General features: G+C 44.5%; 1 protein-coding gene across 9 annotated transcripts in view; it reads left to right on the top strand.

The window, feature by feature from the left end:
• Positions 1 to 23,689, top strand: part of usp19 (ubiquitin specific peptidase 19) — a 162,533-nt gene that overhangs the window by 91,542 nt on the left and 47,302 nt on the right. For 8 of the 9 annotated variants that reach the window (XM_072581747.1, XM_072581742.1, XM_072581741.1 and 5 more), the window contains 9 exons: positions 2,071 to 2,285; positions 3,938 to 4,136; positions 8,081 to 8,214; positions 11,149 to 11,307; positions 13,294 to 13,404; positions 16,592 to 16,702; positions 17,750 to 17,851; positions 19,103 to 19,243; positions 21,002 to 21,117. In XM_072581747.1, coding sequence (XP_072437848.1) covers positions 2,071 to 2,285; positions 3,938 to 4,136; positions 8,081 to 8,214; positions 11,149 to 11,307; positions 13,294 to 13,404; positions 16,592 to 16,702; positions 17,750 to 17,851; positions 19,103 to 19,243; positions 21,002 to 21,117 — 1,288 coding nt within the window. The remainder of the gene's footprint in view (positions 1 to 2,070; positions 2,286 to 3,937; positions 4,137 to 8,080; positions 8,215 to 11,148; positions 11,308 to 13,293; positions 13,405 to 16,591; positions 16,703 to 17,749; positions 17,852 to 19,102; positions 19,244 to 21,001; positions 21,118 to 23,689) is intronic. The other variant, XM_072581744.1, reaches the window with a different exon arrangement.

Genomic DNA, 23,689 nt, shown 5'->3' with positions numbered 1-23,689 from the left:
CTCTGGAAGAGGTAAAACCTGAAACTGGGCCTCCAAGCCCAGAGATAGGGGCGCTATTACTATGCCTCAATAGAGTGGGCCCTATGTCTGTCATTGCATAACAGTGGTCTAGCATTCACAGGGTAGGTCTGACACAGTATAGATGCAGTGGTAGACCTGTCCCCATCAGAATGCCATCCCTCCTGCCCCCCACCCAGTGTTATACAGTGACAGACCTGTCCCCACCAATATTGTACCCCAGTGTTATACAGTATCAGACCTGTCCCAACCAGTACTGACCCCACCCTGTGTTATACGGTGACAGACCTGTCCCCCACCACTACTGAACCACAATGTTATACAGGTAGAGACCTGTGCCCACCAGTGCTGAACCCCAATGTTATACAGTGACAAACCTCTCCCCACCAGTGCTGAACCCCAGTGTTATACAGTGACAGACCTGTCCCCGCCAGTACTGTACCCCAGTGTTATACAGGGACAGACCTGTCCCCGCCAGTACTGTACCCCAGTGTTATACAGGGACAGACCTGTCCCCGCCAGTACTGTACCTCAGTGTTATACTGTGACAGACCTGTCCCCACCAGTACTGTACCCCAGTGTTATACAGGGACAGACCTGTCCCCGCCAGTACTGTACCCCAGTGTTATACAGGGACAGACCTGTCCCCATCAGTACCGTACCCCAGTGTTATACAGGGACAGACCTGTCCCCGCCAGTACTGTACCTCAGTGTTATACAGTTATACGATGATAGACCTGTTCCCACCAGTAGTAACCCCCCCCACCATTGCCATGCAGGGACAGCTCCACTAAAATGTTATCATGCTATTTAGAGAGATAGGTGAACACTATCAGAAACTGGACACTGAGAGGACTAATAGCTGCATGTAGAATAACAGTGAATATCCATGGCCTCTCCTGGGCTGTGGACCATTATGAACAGCACAGTATAACTCTGACCTTTATCGGAAGGGGAGGAATTTATAGGGCTATGGGAAAAGAGTGTGGTGCGATCAATGGAATGATTCATAAAAACCGCTCTTAAGATGGACTGTAAAATTACGTGAATCTTTCCCCCTAGCTGATTCATCATTTCCACTAAGACTGCTGGGAGAGTTTAACTTGGCATTTTTCTGTTTAGGAATTTCTGGTTACCTGAACATATCCTTGTCATAAAATTTCTAAAGATTGTCTGTGTTTGCCTCTACAGTTCCCTGGACTGTTATAGTGGATAGAACACCATTTCAATTTTTATTTTAATATTCATTCACAGGAGAAGGGTATTGCTGGCTAGGGGAACATTTATCGCCCATCTCTGATTGCCCAGAGGGCACTTAAGGGTCAACTACGTTGCTGTGGATCTGCAGTCACGTAGGCCAGACCAGACCAAATAAGGATGGCAGTTTCTTTCCCTAACAGTAATCTAGAAAGTTTTTTTCCAACAATCGACAATGGATTCATAGTCCTCATTAAACTCTTAATTCCAGATTGTTATTGAATTCAAATTCCACCAGATGCCATGGCAGGATTTGAACCCAGGTGCCAGAACGTTATCTCGGTCTCTGAATTAGCAGCCCAGCGATAATGCCACTAGGCCATGGCGTCCCCTTCAAATATATAAGAAGTAGAGTTTCAAATTTAATATCCTTGTATACTGCTGCCACGGACTTGAGAGTTATTGGCATTCAGCCAGAGTTGTTGGTAATCTGTAAACCCATTTCCCAAGTTAAAAATCTGTCCACAGCCCGACTGGCCTATTCCATGGTGTAGCACAGCTCGACATGGTCCACCGAACAAACTCTTTACTGTGTTTCTTTTTAAAATTGTAATTGAATGCATAGATAACACAAATGTGACAATGTAGAGGGAACTGTACTCTGTGTCTAACCTGAGCTGTCCCATTCCTGGGGCTGTTTGATGGGACAGTGTAGAAAGAGCTTTACTCTGTATCAAACACAGGGGAGAAAGGTAAGAACTCAAACTTTTGTGGTGGTTGTTTACAAGAATGCATAAGCCTGTGTGTGTTTTCACTGGACCTTCTAAACACAGGCCTTGTGCTCCCCTGTTTAAGGTGCAGTGGGGGGTGCGAAAGTAGCTGTGCCTGCAGGCCCACCTTCGCTGGATAAGGCACAGCCTGGGAGCAGCCAGCACACACTTCCTCCCAAGGAGGAGCCACGTTCTAATGAGAAAGAGAAAATGCGCACAGAGGAGGCCAGCCTTGAGTCAGTGGCAATCAGGTCTACACCCGACAATGTGCAGATTAAGCAGGACACTCTTGTAACATCGGTGAGTAACTAACCTTTAAAGTTCACTTTCCTCCTAAAAGTGTGATTAAAACGTACTTTTACTTGACGTGTGTCGCTGGAAAGGCTGATACTTTTATTCCTGGTTACCCTGGGATGGGATTTTTGTGGTGAGCCACTGAGTTGGTCTGCTGTTCATACTTGATGCAGTTGAGGGGCTTGCTGGCCCATTACAGAGGGATTTGAGTATCAGTCACATTTGGCATGGACTGGATTCACATGTAAGGTCAGATGTCCTTCCCTAAAGTGAATTAGTGAACAAGTTGGGAGTCTGACTTCAATCAGAGCGATTGGCATTTCCATTTCAGAGGAGCTGAAAATAATTGTTTTTGTGGATTTCTAAATTGAAACTTGTTCTTTACATTCTTCTCATAAGGTGGGAGATGGGGTCTTCAATCAACTGAGGATTGGGTCACATTATAGAGCTTAGATATTTTTCAGTGCCATAATTTTCTCTAGTTGGCCTCCAGACCAATCTGCAGTTGTTGCACTTGCTTTTCTCCTCAAGAGCTGGTAAGTGTTGTCAATTTACAAAACTCTTCCTGGAAGTCCACGTTTAAATCTTCGAGTTAGCTGTTCGAACCTGCAATGGTAACAGAGCAGTTGCAATCAATGTTGCAAGTGTCACCCCATGTGACTGTACCAACAATAAACTTCCCTGTGTTGTCCTCCTTGGCATGTCTGCAGTCTTTGTCAGGATTGATGACATTGTCCTCCAGGAACTCTTCACTGTCATCCAACTGGGGGGCTACTCTTGTCTGGTTCAATTACTGTCTAACTTATCATCGCCTGAGGATCATTGCTTGCCTTCTATTCCTGCTCCTGCTTTGCTGCTACTCTTGTGCCCCAAGGATCTACCCAGCCCCTCCTATTTCTCATCTGTGTGCTGTTCCTTGGCAACATCATTGCAAAGGTGCAGCATCAGAAAGAGGTTCAAAGGAATTATTTTTGAGAAGTATTTTCACATACATACTGACGTCACTCAGTTCTATGTCACCATAACACCCCTTGATTCCTCCACTTTTGGTAAATTATCAGACTTCTAATATAGAATGAGCAAAAAATTGCTCCAGTGAAATGTTGGGAAGATTACAGCCATGGTTTTCAGTTCCTGTTCCAAACTCTGTCCTCTCCCTGGCAGCAATCTGAAATCAAGTCAGTCTCTTTGGAACCTTGATGTGACATTGCTGAAATGAACTGCCAATATCAATTGTGTCATCACTAAAACTGTCTGTTTCCATCTCCATAATATTGTTCAACTTTGCCAGTGATCAGCTCATTAGCTGCTAAAAACTTCATCCCCACCACTTTTATTTCCCTTGACTATCCCAGTCGAGAATGTGGTGCTAGAAAAGCATTCGACGAGCAGGAGAATCAAAGTTTTGGGCATAAGCCCTTCATCAGGAATGGCTATCGCAGTGCACTCCTGACTGCTCATCCACATTCTAACCTCCTTAAACTTAATCATCCAAAACTCAGCCCAAGTCTTAAATCCCAGTAAGCTTCATACACTGATGTTTGCTGACCTTCATTTGCTCCTGGTTAAGTAATGTCTTAATTGGTAAGTTTTCCTTGCCTTTTCTGTATTTTGTAAGAAGGAAGTGTTGAACCTTAACCCTGTGTTGTGTGCTACAGCCCAAGCCCACCTGCATGGTGACCCCAATGACTCATGGCATCTCTAACACCGAGCACACTGAAGAGGAAGAGGAGGAGGAGGAGAAGAAGGTCTGTCTGCCAGGCTTCACAGGACTGGTCAACCTGGGGAACACTTGCTTCATGAACAGCGTGATCCAGTCACTGTCCAATACACGAGAGCTCCGTGATTACTTCCATGGTGAGTGCAGAAATGTTGAGTTCACTTCTTCAAAAGAAACCTTGTTGGTTGTGTTATCCATGTAGGGTAGCTAATGTGCTCCCTCAGACCTGACACACACTCAGTGGTAGAAGAAAGTGAGGACTGCAGATGCTGGAGATCAGAGTCAAAACGTGTGGTGCTGGAAAAGCACAGCAGGTCAGGAAGCATCCAAGGAGCAGGAGGGTCGATGTTTCAGGCATACACTCTTCATCAGGAATGTGGGGTGGGGCAAAGTCCAGGAATGCAAGGGGGGTGGGGGGTTTCCGAGATGGTCCAGGTGAACTTGAGGTCAGGACGGAAGGTGTTCGTGAAGTTGATGAAACTGATTGATTGGCTGAACTGGTCCTCACTGTTAACAACTTCTCTTTTGAATCCTCCCACTTCCTTCAGACCAAAGGGGGAACCATGGGCCCCAGCTATGCCTGCCTCTTCATCGGTTACGTGGAACAGTCCATCTTTTGCAGTTTTACTATTCCCGACCTTTTCCTCCGCTACATCGATGACTGTATTGGCACCACTTCGTGTTCCCACGAGGACATTGAACAGTTCATCAACTTCGCCAACACATTCCACTCTGACCATAAGTTCATCTGGACCATCTCAGACAACTTCCTTCCCTTTACCCCCTCCATCTGTATTTCAAATGATTGAATCGACACAGACATTTACTTCAAACACCCTGACTGTCTCAGCTACTTGTACTACACTCCCTCCCCTGTAAAAACGCTATCCCTTATTCCCAATTCCTCCTCCTCTGCCATATCTGCTCCCAAGAGGAGCAATTTCACTCCAGAACATCCATGATGGCTTCCTATTTCAAGGCCTAACCCTAACTCTGTGGGAAGGTAGGGAAGTGATTGCTGGGCCTTTGCTGAGATATTTGTATCATCGATAGTCACAGGTGAGGTGCCGGAAAACTGGAGTTTGGCAAACGTGGAAAAGCCAGGGAACTATAAACCAGTGGGCCTGATGTCGGTGGTGGGTAAGTTGTTGGAGGGAACCCTGTGGCACAGGACTTACATGCATTTGGAAAGACACAGACTGATTAGGTATATCAACATGGCTTTGTGCGTGGGAAATCATTGAGGAGAAAGTGAGGTCTGCAGATGCTGGAAATCAGAGTCAAGAGTGTGGTGCTGGTAAAGCACAGCAGGTCAGGCAGCATTCCTGATGAAGGGCTTATGCCCAAAACGTCGATTTTCCTGTTCCTCGGATGCTGCTTTACCTGTGCTTTTCCACGCTCTCAACCCCATGGGAAATCATGTCTCACAAACTTGATTGAGCTTTTTGAAGAAGTAACAAAGAGGAGTGATGTGAGCAGAGCCTTGGACATGATGTTTATGGACTTCAGTAAGGAGTTTGACAAGGTTCCCCATGGGACACTCATTAGCAAGGTTAGATCTCATGGAATACAGGGAGAACTAGCCATTTGGAAGGCTAGTCACAGATAGAAAGGATGGTGAAGATGATGTTTGGTCAGAGTATTGAGTACAGGAGTTAGGAAGTCATGTTGCAGCTGTACAGGACATTGGTTAGGCCACTTTTGGAATATTACATGCAATTCTGGTCTCCTTCCTATCAGAAGGATGTTGTGAAACTTGAAAGGATGCAGAAAAGATTTACAAGGATGTTGCCAGAGTTGGAGGATTTGAGCTATAGGGAGAGGCTAAATAGGCTGGGGCTGTTTTCCCTGGAGCGTTGGAGGCTGAGGGGTGACCTTATAGAGGTTTATACAATCATGAGGGACATGAATAGGATAAATAGACTAATTGTCTTCCCTGGGGTGGGGGACTCCAGAACTAGAGGGCATAACTTTAGGGTGAGGGAGGCACGTTATAAAAGGAACCTAAGGGGTAACATTTTCGCGCTGAGGGTGGTGCATGTGTGAAATGAGCTGCAACAGGAACTGGTAAAGGCTGGTACAATTACAGCATTTAAAAGGCATCTATCTAGATGGGTATATGAATAAGAAGGGTTTAGTGGGATGTGGGCCAATTGTGGCAAATGGGACTAGATTAGTTTAAGATATCTGGTCAGCATGGGCGATTTGAACCGAAGGATCTGTTTCCGTGCTGTACATCTGTGACCAGAGTTTCCCCTCCCACATTGTGAACAATGCCCTCCAGTGCATCTCCTTCACTTCCTGCACCTCCGCCCATGAGCCCCAACCCTCCAACCACAACAAGGATAGAACCCTCCTGGTCCTCACCTTCCGCCCCACCAATCCTCTGGATACAACGCACCATCCTCTGCCATTTACACCACCAGTACTGACACCACCCCCCCCCAACCCCGCCAGTGTTATACAGTAACAGACCTGCCCCCACCAGTACTGAACCCCAGTGTTGTACAGTGAAAGACATGTCTCCACCAGAACTGATCCCACCACCACCTCACCCTGCACTCCTAGCACCTTCCCTTGCCACCACAAGAGGTGTGCAACTTCCCCCTCACCTCTGCCCACGGCCCCAAAGATCCTTTTGCATCCAGCAGAGATTTTCTTGCACGTCATCTACTGTGTCCATTGCTCTCTATGTCGTCTCCTGTACATTGGGGAGACATGGCCAATTTACAGAATATTTGAGATCATCTCTGGGACACAGGCACCAAACAGCACCACTACCCTATGGCTGACCACTTCAACCCCCCCTCCCACTCCACCAAGGACATGCAAGTCTTGGGCCTCCTCCACTGCCAAATCCAAGCCACCCGACATCTGAAGGGGGCATAGCTTTAAATTAAGGGGGGGTAGATATAGGACTGATGTTAGGGGTAGGTTCTTCACTCAGCGAGTCGTAAGTTCATGGAATGCCCTGCCAGTAGCAGTAGTGGACTCTCCCTCTTTATGGGTATTTAAGCGGGCATTGGATAGGTATATGGAGGATAGTGGGTTAGTGTAGGTTAGGTGGGCTTTGATTGGCGCAACATCGAGGGCCGAAGGGCCTGTACTGCGCTGTATTCTTCTATGTTCTATGTTCTAATACCTCATCTTCAGCCTTCGACTCTCCAGCCACACAGTATCAACGTTGATTGCACCAGTTTCCTCATCTTCCTTCCCCCACCACCTCATCCTCCAACTTGGCACCACCCTCTTGAACTATCATCTTCCTTCCAACCTTTCCACTCCAATCTACCACCATCACACCCCACCTGCATCCAGTTATTGCCTTCCAAGCTACCTTCCTCCCAGCGCGTGCTCGTTTTTCTCTCTCTCTCTCTCTCTCTCTCTCTCTCTCTCTCTCTCTCTCTCTCTCTCTCTCTCTCTCTCTCTCTCTCTCTCTCTCTCTCTCTCTCTCACTTCTGATGAAGGGCTTATCCTTGAAGAGTCGACTCTCCTGCTCCAGACCTGCTGTACTTTTCCAGCGCCATACCTCATGACACTGTCAGTGGTACCACCTTTCACCTCAGATGATATTCAAGGCTTTGTGTGCCTGTTGGGTGGATGTAGAATATGGTACTGTTTTAGAGAACGGTCATAGGAGTTCTTCCCATTGTCCCAGGCTTAACCACCATCACTTAAACAGATTACCATGTCAACACTGCTGCTGTTTCTGGGATCTTTGAGTGTGCCATTTGATTTCCACACTCAAATTGTAGCAGTGACTACATTTGCTAGTGCTTCATTCAAAAGGATGTGGAAAGTGCTAAATTAAGCAAGGTCTTTTAGCTGCACAAAAAAAATCAAATCAGTTAATCAATTAGGTGTGTTCTTCATGGCCTGGTGATGTCTCTCAGAATAACTGTGTAACTCATAGCACCTCAAAGTAATTCGTTCAGTTCAACTAGTTTCTTTAATCTTTGACATGATGTACAATAAGTGATTGTTTATTAATTTGACTTTTCAAATATGAGTTTTTGCTGTAGGAACATGAAGCCCTCATTGCAAGTTAAATCTGAACATCTCTCACTCTAAATTTGATCAGATCGATGTTTTGAGTCTGAATTAAATTACAACAACCCTCTGGGAACTGGTGGCCGCCTGGCCATTGGTTTTGCGGTGCTGCTGCGGGCCCTGTGGAAAGGAACACACCATGCCTACCAGCCATCGAAGCTAAAGGTGAGTGAGCACCAATTCAGGGTCCACGTCAAACCCTCTGTTGGCCTTCCAATTAAATAGACAAACTAGTCACATCTTGTGAGTGTTGGAAACAGATGGTCATGCAGATGGTGTTAAACCTGTTCCACCAAGGCTTACACAAAATCTGCAGTTTTCTAGTCAGAAAAGCACTTAAATGGTTATGCCGTGGAAGGACTAAAGGCACATAGTTTGTATAAGGGGAGGTATTGGGTAGATGGCTTTCTTTTCCTGAAGATATATTTGTGGAACCGGTTTGGTGATTTGGGTAGCGAGTGCAGTGTCCCTTCGAATGTTAGCTGAAATGGAGGTTGCGTCATACATGGAGTTAGGCATCAAATGTTAGAAACCTCCATCAGTGTGGTCTCATGGACATCCCTTGGTCACCTGGAGGAACTGATGAGAAATATTCCAAAAATTCTCATCATAGACACTCTGATCTTAATCTTGTTTCTTATCTATCTACAGATAGCTGTGATTTAAGTGGCAAGCTGAAGGGTCTAGTCTTGTATGACAGGACTTTGAGAGGCCAAATGGATCCTGTTTACATACACTAGGCTGATGAGGGGAAACATTCTTTCAGTCTTGTCAACACAATCATGTCTTGCCTTGACAGGATTGTTTGCCCAGAATCTCCTTGCAATTCTTGATCAAGTGACTGCAACAGCGAAAGCTGGGAATTTGAATGGTTTTTGAATGATTTGTTCTCTGTTTGACAAAGCACCTAATTTCTCTCTAAAAGAAGCTCTTCCACATGGCAGGGATGGTGATATGGTATTGAGCAGGTATAATACAATTGTGTTGACTGCTCAAACCCCCCGACTTGCAAGGATACTTTACTGGATTAGCTACACTAAGTGGTACATACAAACATTACCAGAAGTATTGGAGCAGAGTGGATATTCAGCCCCTCAAGCCTGTTCTAGAGTTGAGGGAAGGTTGATCTGGCTGATCTACATCTTAACTGTTTTGGTTTGTTCAGCTCTGCCCAATAAAACTCTAGGTTTTTGTTTAGAATTTTTTTGCTTCTATAGCTTTTAGTCAACTGTCCACCTCCTTGCTTAGTACTCATTCTCTCAGACCCACTTTATGTGAATTCCATTAGATATTTCTTAACATGGGGTTAAAAATATTAAGGTAAATAAGTCCCTGGTTGCTGATGGGTTCTATTCCAGAATATTGAGAGAGGCAAGAGAACAAATTGCTGAGTGTTGACAGACACCTTTGGTCCTCTTTGGCCGCAGATGAGGTCCCAGAAAACTGGAGAGTAGCCAATGTTGTCCATTGTTTAAGGAGGGTAGCAGAGATAATCCTGGAAATTACAGCCTTGTGAACCTCACGTCAGTGGTAGGGAAATTATTGGAAAAGATTCTCAGGGACAAGATCTATATGCATTTAGAAGCAAATGGACTTATTAGCGATAGACAGCATAGTCTTGTGCAGGTTGTGTCTCGCTAACTTGATTGAGTTATTTGAGGAGGTGATAAAGATGATTGAAGGAGAAGCAGTTGATTTTGTCTATGTGGACTTCAGTAAAGCCTTTGATAAGGTCCCTCATGGCAGACTGGTACAAAAGATAAAGTCACATGGTATCAGGGGTGAGCTGGCAAGATGGATACTCAACTGGAGTAGTCAACTAGTCACAGGAGACAGAGGGTAGCCATGGAAGGATGCGTTTTGGAATGGAAGGTTGTGACTAGTGATGTTTCAAAGGGATCAGTGCTAGGACCTCTCTTCGTGATCTGCATAAATGATTTGGAGGAAAACAAAGCTGGTTTGATTGGAGTTCTGGATAATGAGGATTGTCCAGAGGATACAGCAGAATATAGATCGGTTGGAGGCATGGGCAGAAAAATGTCAGATGGAGTTTACTCCAGACAAATGTGAGGTGAAGCATTTTGAATGGTCAAGTACAGGTGGAAATTATATAGTGAATGGCAGAACCCTTGGGAGTATCGATATGCAGAGGAGTCTGGCTGTGCAGGTCCACAGATCACTGAAGGTGACAGTGCAGGTAGATAAGATAGTAACAAAGACCTATGGCATGATTGTCTTCATTGGAACAGGCATTGAAGTATAAGGATAGACAAGTTATGCTGCAGCTTTATAGAACTTTAGTTAGGCCACGTTTGGAAATTTGTGTACATTTCTGGTTAGTGCACTGCCAGAAGGATGTGGATTCTTTGGACAGGGTACAGAAAGTTACCTGGAATGGGGGATTTTAGCTAAGGAGGTTGGATAGACTGGGTTTGTTTTCACTGGAACGAAAGAGACTTGGGGCAACCTGATGGAAGTTTATAAGATTGCGAATGGCATGGATTGAGTGGAAGGTATGAGGCTTTTTCTCAGGGTGGAGGGGCTGATTGGGGGCGTGGGGGGTGGAATTAAGAGGTGAATGAGGTGAGCTTTTCACAAAGGGTGGAATGTGCTGCCGGAGGAGTTGGTGAAAGCAGAAACGATATCATCATTCAAGAAACACCTGGATGAATACATGAACAGGAAGGGAATAGAGGGGTACGCATCTTGAAAGTGCAGACAGCGCAAGTGTGGAAGGGCAAAATGTGTTGGCACAGGCTTGGCAGGCCGAAGGGCCTGTTCCTGTGCTGCATTGTTCTTCGTACGAAGTTACATTTGGACCCATTCAAAACAGTTTCTGGGCTACGGTTTGGCTGGGTAGCAGTTGGGGTGGAACTGTGGGTAACCTGGCTGAAAGAATGGTCAAATAGGGCCCATTCTTTATAGGTGCTCGTTAGTGAGGTAAAGTGAAGAGAGAGCCAACTGCAAAGGAAATTACTGGGAGAGGAAAGGAACCATCTTTATTAGATATTGCTTCAAACTTGTCTGACCCAAATGCTAAAAGTTTTATTTCTGACTCCAAATATGTGCTTGCTACATGATGTTTTTCCTTCCTGCTAGGCTATTGTAGCGAGTAAAGCAAGCCAATTCACTGGTTACGCTCAACACGATGCTCAGGAATTCATGGCGTTTCTGTTGGATGGCCTCCATGAGGACCTCAATAGAATACAGAATAAACCATACACCGAGACCGTGGATTCTGATGGGCGTCCAGATGAGGTACATCATGGTGCCTGGTGGCACTGACCTGGAACTCCAATTGTTGGCTGACTGCTATACAAATGCTCCATATTAAATGGGCATGTTTTTTGTTTTGCAGGCATATCACTTAACAGTACGTTTTTTAAAAACTGTGGTGCTGTCCCTTCTCTGTAATCAGGTCCCAGAGAATTTGTAGTTTTGGACACATTTTTCTGGGAATAGCATTAAATGCACAGTGTTTATAGTGTAAATTGATCAACTGGTTATAGTGTGGAAAGGCCTTTCATGTTCCAATTAAAACAGAAAATTAGAAGGGAAGTGGCCTCCACTGTTCTGCCAATTAAATGACCATGTGTCCTTTACTCTGTGACTTTCCTGACTACCTACTCCCTATTAAAAACATTGATTTCTAATAGTCTCCATTAAAATTTCATTAAACCTTTCCTGCTCTCAGGAAAACAGTCCCAGCTTCTCCAGTCTCTTTCTCATGGCTGTAATTCACTCATCTGTGATGCTATTTGAGTAAATTACTGCACCATCTTGTCACAGAATCTCTACAGTGTGGAAACAGGCGCAACAACATTTGGCCCAACAAAAGTCCACACTGACCCTCAGAAGATTAATCCAACCAGACCTTTTCCCCTACGCTATTACTCTACATTTACCGCTAACCAATGCACCTAACCTACACGTCCCTGAACACAATGGTCAATTTAGTACGGCCAGTTCACCTGACCTGCACATTTTTGGATTGTGGGAGGAAACCCGAGCACCCGGAGGAAACTCGCGCAGACACTGGGAGAACGTGCAAACTCCATACGGACGGTTGCCTGAGGCGGGAATTGAACCTGGGTCCCTGGCACTGTGAGGCAGCAGTGCTAACCACTGTGCCATCCTAAGCCCTTAACATTGTACGGTGCAGTGCCCAGATGTGGACAAAATACCCTTGTGAGCTTAGAAAAGTTTTGAATCCGATCTTCTATTTTCTATTTATAAAGCTTAAGGGTCCCATTTTTTTAACTATGTGACCATCTTGTTCCGATACCAATTGGCCACACATTGATTGACCTGTCACCTGTGATACTGTCAATCTAGTGTTGCTGGAAAAGATGACAAGTGCTCCATGTGTTCATGACCTCTGTGTGCTGCTTGTGAATGTTCATTTTCTATACATTAAATATATAGTTGTAATACTGTCTCATCTGTCGCGTGACAGTGCTAAACCTGTGCTTGATAACCAGCAGATTCTCGTTAGAGTTGAGATACCTGTGATACTTGTTTTGGTTTCAGGGCACACCTGCTCCTGATCTAAAAACATCTACCCGTGAGGTCCTGATCGATTTCAAACAGTGCCAAGTCAGGCTGGGGGCTGAGAGACTCACTGGAGAATCCCAGAGAGTGGTAATAAGCTAAGAACTAAAAATGGAATGATGCAGTGTAGCCATAAGCCACTCAACCCATGGTGTCTGTTCTGATTCCTTGGAAAGCTAATGCCATTAGTCCCATTCCTCTAGTTCTGTTTCATGGTTTGGGAAGTTGTGATCTTGGATAAATTTGGACTTCATTCTATCCAACCTTAAAATAACACTACTGGGGAAAGCACAAATACTGAACATGACTGAGCTGTTTGATTTGTGTGTGAGAATCTGTTCCCAGCCCCACCCTGTTAACATACTACAATCTGTTGTGTAACATACTGCAGGTAAGCATGCCTACTTGGTTCAATTTGTATGGCCTGTATTCTCCTTCAATTTTGCTGTACAAATAATCTACAGACACAGTTAAATGGTATTGATATGACTGAATTGTCATCTGGTGTGATGCAGATTTTAAAAAATTCTACAATATAAACACAGTGTTGAAAATATACAGCAAGTCTGGACTCATCTGTTGAGAGAAGCTGTTTCAGGTCATGACCTTTCAAGATGTAGTTTAACAATGTAGTTTAAGTTATTCTACAGTTTCAAGGTCTCCAGTTCTTTGACAGATTGACATGTCTCTCAGGTGGTGGCAGAGGAGGCCTGGGAACGTCACAAGATGCGAAACGATTCCTTTATCGTGGATCTCTTCCAGGGTCAGTACAAGTCCAAGTTGGTGTGCCCCATATGTTACAAGGTGAGAGACTGACAGGGTCAATCTAATTGTGTGGTGCAGTGGTAAGTGACTCAATCCCTCAAATTGTATCCGGAGGGGAAGGCCTATGTCATTTTTTTTCAGATGACACATTAAACTGAGGCCCTTGTCAGATGGATATAAAAGATTCAGTGTACTATTTTAAGATTTAAATAGTTGGTCAGTGTGAAACACTTTCCTTTGGTTTGATCAAGTCTTAGAGCAAGCTGCCATTCAGGAGTAATGGAGAAAGTGAGGACTGCAGATGCTGGAGATCAGAGCTGAAAATGTGTTGCTGGAAAAGCGCAGCAGGTCAGGCAGCATCCAAATGTGAAACATTTGGGGAATCAACATTTCGGGCATGAGCCCTTCTTCAGGAAGGAATTCAGGAGTAATGTCCAGAGTACCACTTCACACAAAGGGAAACTCAAATCTAAAACACAGGCCTGTCGAGAAGCCTGAAGCTCACAGTGGGGTCTGGAGGCCATCAAGTGAAAATGAAAAAATACTGAAATAGTCAAACAAGGCTGGCAAACAACAGCTAAACTGGTGATCAGCAATGATTTCGTTCACTAGTGAAATAAACTCAGCCTACTCCTGCTGCTCTGCGAAGAGTAGGTGAATCCTCCCATCTATCCTGTACAATTCACTAACATCACTGAAAGCAGGCAATATGACCATAATCTTGTTCTTTCTGCCACTTCACTGTGTGTCGTTTGGCTGGCCAGTTCCTACATTACAACGTAACACCAGTAGGGTGCAGAAATCATTAACTATCACAAACGATTGCATGTTTTAGGCAATTTTGCAAAAGGAGTGATAAAGCACAGCTTTGAACCTAGCACAAGTTAGAAATGGGCAAGGAAATGCCCAAAGTTGCAGGACTCTGTTTGGTCTGATTTTTAAAAATAGGATTTATAAATTCCTGGATCTTGGAAACCAGGCATTATCACTGCCTTGTGAATCTGTGATGTGCCTATCCTTATAAATTATGTTTCAACATAGAGGTTACTGAACCTTGCAAGTGCTGTCTGAAAATATCAGGGAAGTGTTGTCCTGAGAGTTTGAAAGGTCAAAATAGCGAATTCAATAGCTTGTGTAAAGTATTTGAAGAAAGTGTTTCTAGAGGGGTTTAAAGTCTGGCAGTATTTATTGTCACTTCCACAGTGCGCACATAAACAGCTTTGCAGTGCAACATCACCACATGTGCCGTGGACACAGATCTGATGTACCTGTTTAACCTGACTGCAGTTTGGAATCAAGCCCTGAGTGTCAGCTGTCTGGCAGGTTGCAAAATCTGAGGTTAATCCATCTCCACCCTGAGGAAAATTAGACTGCAATCCAGTTTTGTTCATTGTGTAATGAACAGGAGCCTTGACTGACTGGCTGTGAGCTGCAACACCACCAACCTTACCTGTGGCAGAGTCTGTGCCCCCAGAAGTCAGCCTCCACCAAAAACAAGCAATGGTTATTTAGACAGTCCATGGAGGTAATTGGGTCAATCCTATTACTTCATACCTTGTAAATGCTGAAAAGGATATGCAAGCACAGCTGTTACCTGCAGAAGTGTCAGAGCACTTGGTCACTTTCCTAATGTGGAGAAAGTGAGGACTGCAGATGCTGGAGATCAGAGCTGAAAAATGTGTTGCTGGAAAAGCACAGCAGGTCAGGTCGATTCTCCTGCTGCCTGACCTGCTGCGCTTTTCCAGCAACACATTTTTCAGCACATTTTCCTAATGTCACCTACACAGGGGCAGTCTTGGCACTGGGAACATGCACTCACTCTGAACTCAACAGCACAGACATTAATAAGAAACTGAATTAGTGCATGCACTTGTTGGAAGATGCAGCTGGACTTGATGTTCAAGTTTAGGGAAAACTTTTTTGTTCTTAAAACACTAGGTGGCAGCATTCCTCAAAATACTGTTTTAAATGTGGATAGATTTAAACAACAATTTATATTTATAGAGAGTCTTTATCATAAAATGTCTCAAGGTATTTACTAGTTGCATCATAAAACAAAATGATACTAAATCATGTAGAGAGATATTGGGGCAGAAGCTCGAACATGGAAGGAGTTTTCAGGGGCACAAGAGGGTTTTTCTAGAACTCTGGGGGTCCAGACACCCGAAGGTGTGACCACCAATAGTGAAGCAGTTAAAACCGTGACCTTTTGGGAGATCCGAATTGGAGCAGTGCAGAGATCGTGGAGCTGGAGGTGATTAGAGGTGGGCTGCGCCAAGGCCAGGGACAGAATTAGAAATTAAGGTCAAAATTTTGATATCGGAAGGTGATATAGTTGTAATATAATCTTCAGGGTTCCCTGTTCTTTTAGTGCCACTGGGTCTTTTACATCCATCTAGGGTAGTAGACAGAACCTTGGTTTTGCATCTTCATTTGTAGGTGACAAACTGGTGCAACAGCACTTTCTCAGAAGACTGAACAACCCCTGGATGATGGGGTCAAGTGTTAAAATAAATCCAAAAGAGAATAACCAGTATAAGAATAATGGCACAAAGGCACTTTTTTTTCCTCTGGGTTGTGCATTCACCCCAGACTAGATGTTACGAGCTACCTGCCTCGGGCTGTGTGCATTTGGGTGTGTTGGACAAGGACAGTGTTTGTGACAGAGAGCCTAAAGGACAAATCTGGCACCAACTGTGACCCTGGTTTGCTGACGGTTGCATTGAGTATGCTCATCTGAAGATCCAAAATATTGTGCACATGCTGTGGACCTTAGCATTGGCATCTCAGAAAGGAATCTTTTCTTTGCATTATCTTTTATCTTCTACTAGGGAGCACCTGGTGGTGAAAGCATTGCAGACACATCCATGGCCTAAACAGTCATTGCTTGCTTTGAGCACAGCTTTCCTGGAGTCCTGAGACTGTTAGAGCACCATGCCGTCCCTGACTGAGTCCGGCTGTTAGTGACACTCCTCCTCGACTAGCATTCTCAAGCTCAGGGTGTCGCTGAATGCCGTTTCACCTGCTCCCTGTAGAGGAGATGTGGCTGATGACTGCACATCAGGAAGGAGACAACTGTGTCATACTTTTTCCATTTGCACTTTCCTTTCTCTCTCCTCTCTCCCTTTGCTATTCTCTGCCTTATCTTCCTGTTTTAGTCGTGCTTTTGATTCTTGTCGACACCCTCTACATTGTTGCTATCTTGGTTGAAAATTTTGTTTTCCAGGTGTCGATCACATTCGATCCGTTCCTCTACCTGTCCGTTCCCCTGCCACAGAAGCAGAAGTTGCTGAATGTTTATTTTTTTGCCAAGGAGCCTCATAAGAAGCCAGTAAAGGTAAGAACTGCCAGTTTCTGGTAGTTTGTGTTATTGGTCAAACCCTCACTGGAGCAGCATATATCATTCAGCTCATTCAACCCACTCCCTTTAAGATTGATGGTGAAAATGATCCTGCCAGCTGGAAATTTCCATGCTTCAGAAAAACCACAGAATGTTGGCTCTTTTCTCTTTGGGTAAGATGTCATTTTGGGGAGAACATAATATTTCAAGTATTTGATCCTTATTATGATATTAACCCCACCATGCAGCTGACCCCATATCCTCTCCATCATCGAGACTGACCACTTCCTCATATGTGACATCTCCTGACATGCAGAAACATGGAACTTTTTTATTTCCAGTCTGTTGTTTCAATGCTCTCCAACCTTCTGTCTCCTTTTGTAAGATAATAGTAGCTGAATTTTAATTAGCCTAATAAACTTGAAGCATCATGGTGAGCAGTTTGGTTTGTCACACTCCACATCAGAAAATTCCAGTAGGGCTCCACAAAAATAAATCCGCTCACTTTCACACGTGACTCATTCACTTTTATATAGTAGATATTATTTGGAGATGCCGGGGTGGACAAAGTTAAAAATCACTCAACACCAGGTTATAGTCCAACAGGTTTATTTGGAAGCACTTTGGAAGTGGACCATAACCTGGTGTTGTGATTTTTAACATAGTACATATAGACTCCCAGTCTGATAACGCTTGTGCCAAAATTTATCCGTTCGAATCTCCTCTGGTCTTGCTGTCTCCTGAGATCTCAGCATGACCCTAATTAAGGCCTTGCGAGTGTCCCTGATTTTGGTCCCACCATTATTGGTGGCTGTGTCTTCACCTATCGAAGCACTAAGCTCTGGCAGTCCCTCCCTAACCCCCTCCATCTCGCAACCTCTTTCCTATCAGACCCTCTTCAAACATAACTTTTTGACCAGCTTCTTGCTATGTATTTTTGAGTGTCAGATTTTGTTACTGCTTTTGCAAAGCACATTGGGACAATTTAAAGGACGCTATCTGAATATAGGTTGCTGAGTTAGTTGTCTCCTTTCCTGCTGCCAGGTCTTGGTGAGTGTGAGTAAGGAGAATGCGAGTGCAGCCGATGTCCTTGACGCGATCTCCCGCAATATGAAAGTGAAAGCTGACACACTACGACTGACGGAGGTGAGTTCCTCAAACTAAGCAGGTGACAAGACTAAAACGCCAGCAGGGAGAGCCCATCAGTGACAGGATGCCTTCTTGTGGATCATTTCATAGGACATCTCTGGGACATCTGCATCCACCAACCCCACCACCCTGTAGCTGAACACTTCAACTCCCCCTCCCACTCTGTCAAGGACATGCAGCTTCACCTCCACCGCCAAACCATTACCACCTGATGCCTGGAGGAAGAATGCCTCATATTCCCCCCCCGGGACTCTGCAACTGCACAGGATAAATGTGGATTACAACAGTTTCCTCATTTCACCTCCTCCTCTCCCACCATCACCGCCCCCAACACACACATTTTCCCAGTTCCAAGCCTCCAACTCGGTACCGCCCTCCGAACCTGTCCATCACTCCCCCTCTGACCTATCACCTTCTCCCTCACCTTCATTCACCTATCACTTTCTCAGCTGCCTTCCCCCAAACCCCAGCCCCCTCCCATTTATCTCTTAGCCCCAGCCCACAAGCCTAATTCCTGATGAAGGAATTGATTCTCCTGCTCCTCGGATGCTGCCTGACCTGCTGTGCTTTTCCAGCACCACACACTCTCAATTCTGATCTCCAGCATCTACAGTCCTCACTTTCTCCCTTGGAGTAGAGATGGCCTAAAAGTCTGAATGAAATTACTTTTAATAATGTCCTTGAGCTAATGAGAATGAGATAGCAACAAAATGTTGTATTTATAGTCTTACTGATGCCACAGGAAGGAATTGAGTCATTGGAGTTGAGACACACTCGGTAGAATAGAGAGAATTTCATTTTCTTTCAAGCCCCTTGCAATCCCTGCCCTGCTGCCTCTCAGCACTAGGGACCTCTGTTCGATTCCAACCTTGGGTGACTGCATAAACTCCACACAGACATTTCTCCCCATGTTTCCACCAGGTGCTCTCGTTCCCTTCCAGGGTCCAAAGATGTGCAGGTTAGATGGATTAGCCGTGGGAGGAGTAGGGCCATGGGGATAGGGTAAGAGAGTGCATCTGGGTGATCTACTCTTTGGAGGGTCACTGTGAGCTCAGTGGGCCAAATAGCCCCTCTACTGTTGGGATTCTATGCGAGTGTTTGATGGGGACAGTGTAAAGGGTGTTTTACTTTATTTAACTCTGCACTTACAGGATTGAATAACCTACTAATTCCCAACTCCTAATTACTTGTGAAAAAGGCTGGATTATCCACTAATCTCTCATTTTTGACTTGCTGGCATCCCTGTAGGTTGCAAGGAATAGGTTCCATCGGGTATTTCAAACGTCTCAGTCCCTGGATACAGTTTCCCCCAGTGACACACTTTTCTGCTTTGAAGTGTTGACGAAGGATCTTGCAAAGGAGAGGGTGCTTGAATTGAATGTACAACAGGTACCGACTTTTGTTGTTTACCTTGTCCTGATTCTAGCTCTAAATATTGACCAGTCATTGTACATGAAATGGCTCTCAGTTCTTGAATGTTTGCACTTTGTCTGTCATTGATATCCCTTCCTGGGTTGCTTGGACAGCAGGCTGAGGATGCTGTGTAGGCAATTCCATGTCATGGTTATTAGTAGACAAATTATCTAGAGTCTAAACTAGTAACTGGGAGAATGACACTTCAAAACCCCCAGTGGCTGTTTGAGGGTTCAGTTTTAAATAAAGACCTGGTGTCAGTAAAAATGGCAATGGAGTTGTAGGATTGTTTTTAAAACGCATTGTTTCACAATGTTCTTTAGGAAAGAAAACCTGAGTCCTTGTCCAGCTTGGGCATATTTATAACACTCTAATATTTCAGCAGCGGCTCTTAACTGCTCCCTGAAGTGACCCAGTGAGTTGCTCAGTTATAGTAAACCAGCTAGATACAGCTCAAGAAAGCTCACCACCTCCACCACCTCAGAACAGCCTGGGATAGATAGCAAATATTGGTGGAGCCAGCACCACACTCTTCCCAAGAGAGTACTTGTTAAAAACGCTGTCAGTTATTCTCCCACACTCAGTCAAACCACTGTATAGTTTTGCGGATTTCCACCACTAGAAGCTGTGCCCATGTTGCAGATGCAATCTCAGATTAGCTCAGTAGATGGTGATTCACATGAGCAGTATGGAAGGTGCCAGTGCTATCCTGGGTTAATTATTCTCTGATTGGTGAAGGTAGCTGTGCTGCACTTCATCTCCTCACCCTCAGGGAGAGGAGATTCCCTCTACGTTCCTATGGAAAATGCAGTATTCTAAACATCAGGTGAGCACTAGATTGAAGTCATCTGTTATTTTTATTCATGGATATGTACAACATTAACAGGCTTGCACTTAATAACCATCCCAAGTACAATTTTGTATTCCTAAGAACTAGAAGTAGGAGTAGCTATTCAGTCCCTCAAAACTGCTCCTCCATTTAATTGGATTATGGCTGATCTAATGTCAGTATCACACCACTTTTACTGCCTGCTCCCCATTACCTGTTGCTAATTAAAATTCTGTCTCCCCCTCAAATGTATTCAGTGTCCTGGTGTCCCCGTGCAGTGTGGAAATGATTACTTCATTCATAGGAAGTGGGCATTGCTGGCTCAGCCAGCATTTATTGTACTTAAGGAAGTGATGGTAAGCTGGCTTCTTGAACTACATCCTGAGGACAGCAGCAGTCAATGAAAGCAGCTCATTGCCTGTAAAATGTTGACAATCAGAGATGGGCAGTAATGTCTAAATCCCATTTTTAACAAAAAAAGGATCAGAGCCCATAGCTATAGAGACTACTTCTCACTATGAGACATTTGTCTCTGTTACAGGCTTGTTTACTATTTGACTGACACAATTAGAATAATAGATTTTCCTTGTTAATTGAATAGTTGCAAAGTTGTATGCCTGTGGAGAAAATTCATTTCTCATCCTCCACAGCTACAAACCTTCCATGCTTGTCCTTCAGTTAAGTTGAAATGTTAAGCTGATTGATACTGGTGTTGTCTGGTGGCCATGTTTCATAATTGTTAAATGTAACGTATTTTTTAATCTCCCCTAGTAATGAACTTTAAACGCATTAGCTGTATTCACTGTTGTTCTGTTATTTAGGCTCTTTGTATATTGAGTGTTTCATGCTGTAACTGACTCTCCCAGCTGGTAGACATGTCTAATTTGCTGCCTCTCTGTTTATAGCGACTGTTAATCCCTAACATCCCAATCAACAAGTGTGCTGCCTGTCAGAAGCCACAGCAGCCTGATGACAAGTTGCGGCGATGTACTAGTTGCTACCGAGTCGCCTACTGCAACCAGTGAGTTAGACCTTTCAATCCATACAGTACTACCATAAATATCAACAGTAGGCATTGGTTTTCTTTCTCATTTTCATGTCTGCTCAGGCTACACAGATGGAAGAAGGGTACTGGTTGGATTGACTGGCTGATAAGTGTTAAGATGATACTTCTGTTTCAGTATCTTCTCCCATGCTTCTTGCAAGCAGTTACATTTGATAAAGCAATTTATTGAATTCAGTTCGTTCTGTTGAATTTGGTGTGATATTGTTGGCTGCATGTGAAATTGTATCATAGCAGAATGACACAAGACAAAAATAATCTATCTGATCGGGTATCTGTCCTCCCAAGTGGTATTGTTCCCTGGAATGTTAATCCAGAGACCCACATAGTGTTCTGGGGACCCAGGTTCAAATCCCACCATTGCAGAGGGTGGAATGAAAATTCAATAAAAGTCTGGAATTAAGAGTCTAATGATGACCATGAATCAATTGTCAGAAAAACCCATCTAGTTCACTAATGTTCTTTAGGGAGGGGAACTGCCGTCTTCACCTGGTCTGGACTACATGTGACTCCAGACCTCCAGCAATGTGGTTGGCTCTTAACTGCCCTCTGGGCAAGTAGGACTGGATAATAAATGCTGATCTGGTCAGTGACACCCTCATCCCAAAAATGAATACAGTATTTTTAAAAAGTGCATCATCAAATTGATTGTTTCTTCAATGCAATGCTCCTACAGTAGGGGGTGCTGAAGTTCTAGAATGGCATAAAATGTCTTCTCATTTTTCCCTGAGAGTATTGCTAGCAAAGCTGGCATTTATTTCCCTTCAAACTGATGTTGAACTGTTAGCGTAACATAGTCATAGAGATGCAAGAAGTATACGAAATAAGGTAGGTGAACTTGCAGCGTGGGTTGGTACCTAGGATTTCGATGTTGTGGCTATTACGGAGACATGGGTAGAACAGGGACAGGATTGACTGTTGCAGGTTCCAGGGTTTAAATGTTTTAGTAGGGTCAGAGGTGGGGGTAAAAGAGGGGGGGGGTGTGGCTTTGCTTGTCAAAGATAGTATTACAGCGGTGGAAAGGACGATGGTTGAAGACTTGCCATCTGAGGTAGTTTGGGCTGAGGTTAGGAATAGGAAAGGTGAGGTCACCCTGTTAGGAGTTTTCTACAGGCCTCCTAATAGTCCTAGAGACGTAGAAGAAAGGATTGCGAGGATGATTCAGGAGAAGAGTGAAAGTAATAGGGTGGTTGTTATGGGGGTCTTTAACTTTACAGATATTGACTGGGAAAGCTATAGCTCGAGTTCGTTAGATTGGTCGATGTTTGTCCAATGTGTGCAGGAGGGTTTCCTGACACAATATGTAGACAGGCCAACAAGAGGTGAGGCCATACTGGATTTGGTACTGGGTAACGAACCAGGCCAGGTGTTAGAATTGGAGGTAGGTGAGCACTTTGGGGACAGTGACCACAATTCAGTGACTTTTACTCTAGTGATGGAGAGGGATAAGTGTGCACTGCAGGGCAAGAGTTACAGCTGGGGACAGGGAAATTATGATGCGGTGAGGCATGACTTAGGATGCGTGGCTTGGAAAAGTAGGGCGCAATTGATATGTGGAGCTTGTTCAAGGAGCAACTATTGAATGTCCTTGATAAGTATGTACCTGTCAGGCAGGGAGGAAAGGTGAGGAAGCCATGGTTTAATAAGGAATTGGAATCCCTTGTTAAAGGGAAGAGGGTGGCCTATGTAAAGATGAGGCGTGAAGGTTTAATTGGGACGATTGAGAGTTATAAGGTAGCCCGGAAGGATCTGAAGAGAGAGCTAAGAGCAGCAAGGAGGGGACATGAAAAGTCCTTAGTTGGTAGGATTAGGGAAAACCCAAAGGCTTTCTATAGATATGTCAGGAATAAAAGAATGACTAGGGTAGGAATAGGTCCAGTCAAGGATAGTAGTGGGAAGTTGCATGTGGAGGCTGAAGAGATTGGGAAGACACTGAATGAATACTTTTCATCAGTATTCACTCAGGAACAGGACATTGTTGCCGATGTGAATATTGAGTCACAATTAATTAGAATGGATGGCTTTGAGGTATGTAGGGAAGAGGTGTTGGAAATTCTGGAAAGGGTGAAAATAGATAAGTCCCCTGGGCCTGATGGCATTTATCCTAGGATTCTCTGGGAAGCAAGGGAGGAGATTGCAGAGCCATTGGCCTTGATTTTTATGCCCTTGTCTACATGAATAGTCCCAGAAGACTGGAGGAGAGCAAATGTGGTTCCCTTGTTCAAGAAGGGGAGTAGGGATAACCCTAGTAACTATAGGCCGGTGAGTCTCACTTCTGTTGTGGGCAAAGTCTTAGAGAGAATTGTAAGGGATAGGATTTATGAACATCTGGATAGGAAAAATGTGCTCAAGGATAGTCAGCATGGTTTTGTGAAGGGCAGGTCGTGCCTCAAACCTTTTTGAATTCTTTGAGAAGGTGACTAAGGAGGTGGACGAGGGTAAAGCGGCAGATGTGGTGTATATAGATTTTAGTAAGGCGTTTGATAAGGTTCCCCATGGTAGGCTACTGCAAAAAATACGGAGGTATGGC

This window comes from Chiloscyllium punctatum, chromosome 12 (genome assembly GCF_047496795.1).
Source record: "Chiloscyllium punctatum isolate Juve2018m chromosome 12, sChiPun1.3, whole genome shotgun sequence".
Classification (NCBI taxonomy): domain Eukaryota; kingdom Metazoa; phylum Chordata; class Chondrichthyes; order Orectolobiformes; family Hemiscylliidae; genus Chiloscyllium; species Chiloscyllium punctatum.
This window is presented reverse-complemented; position numbering and strand designations above follow the sequence as displayed.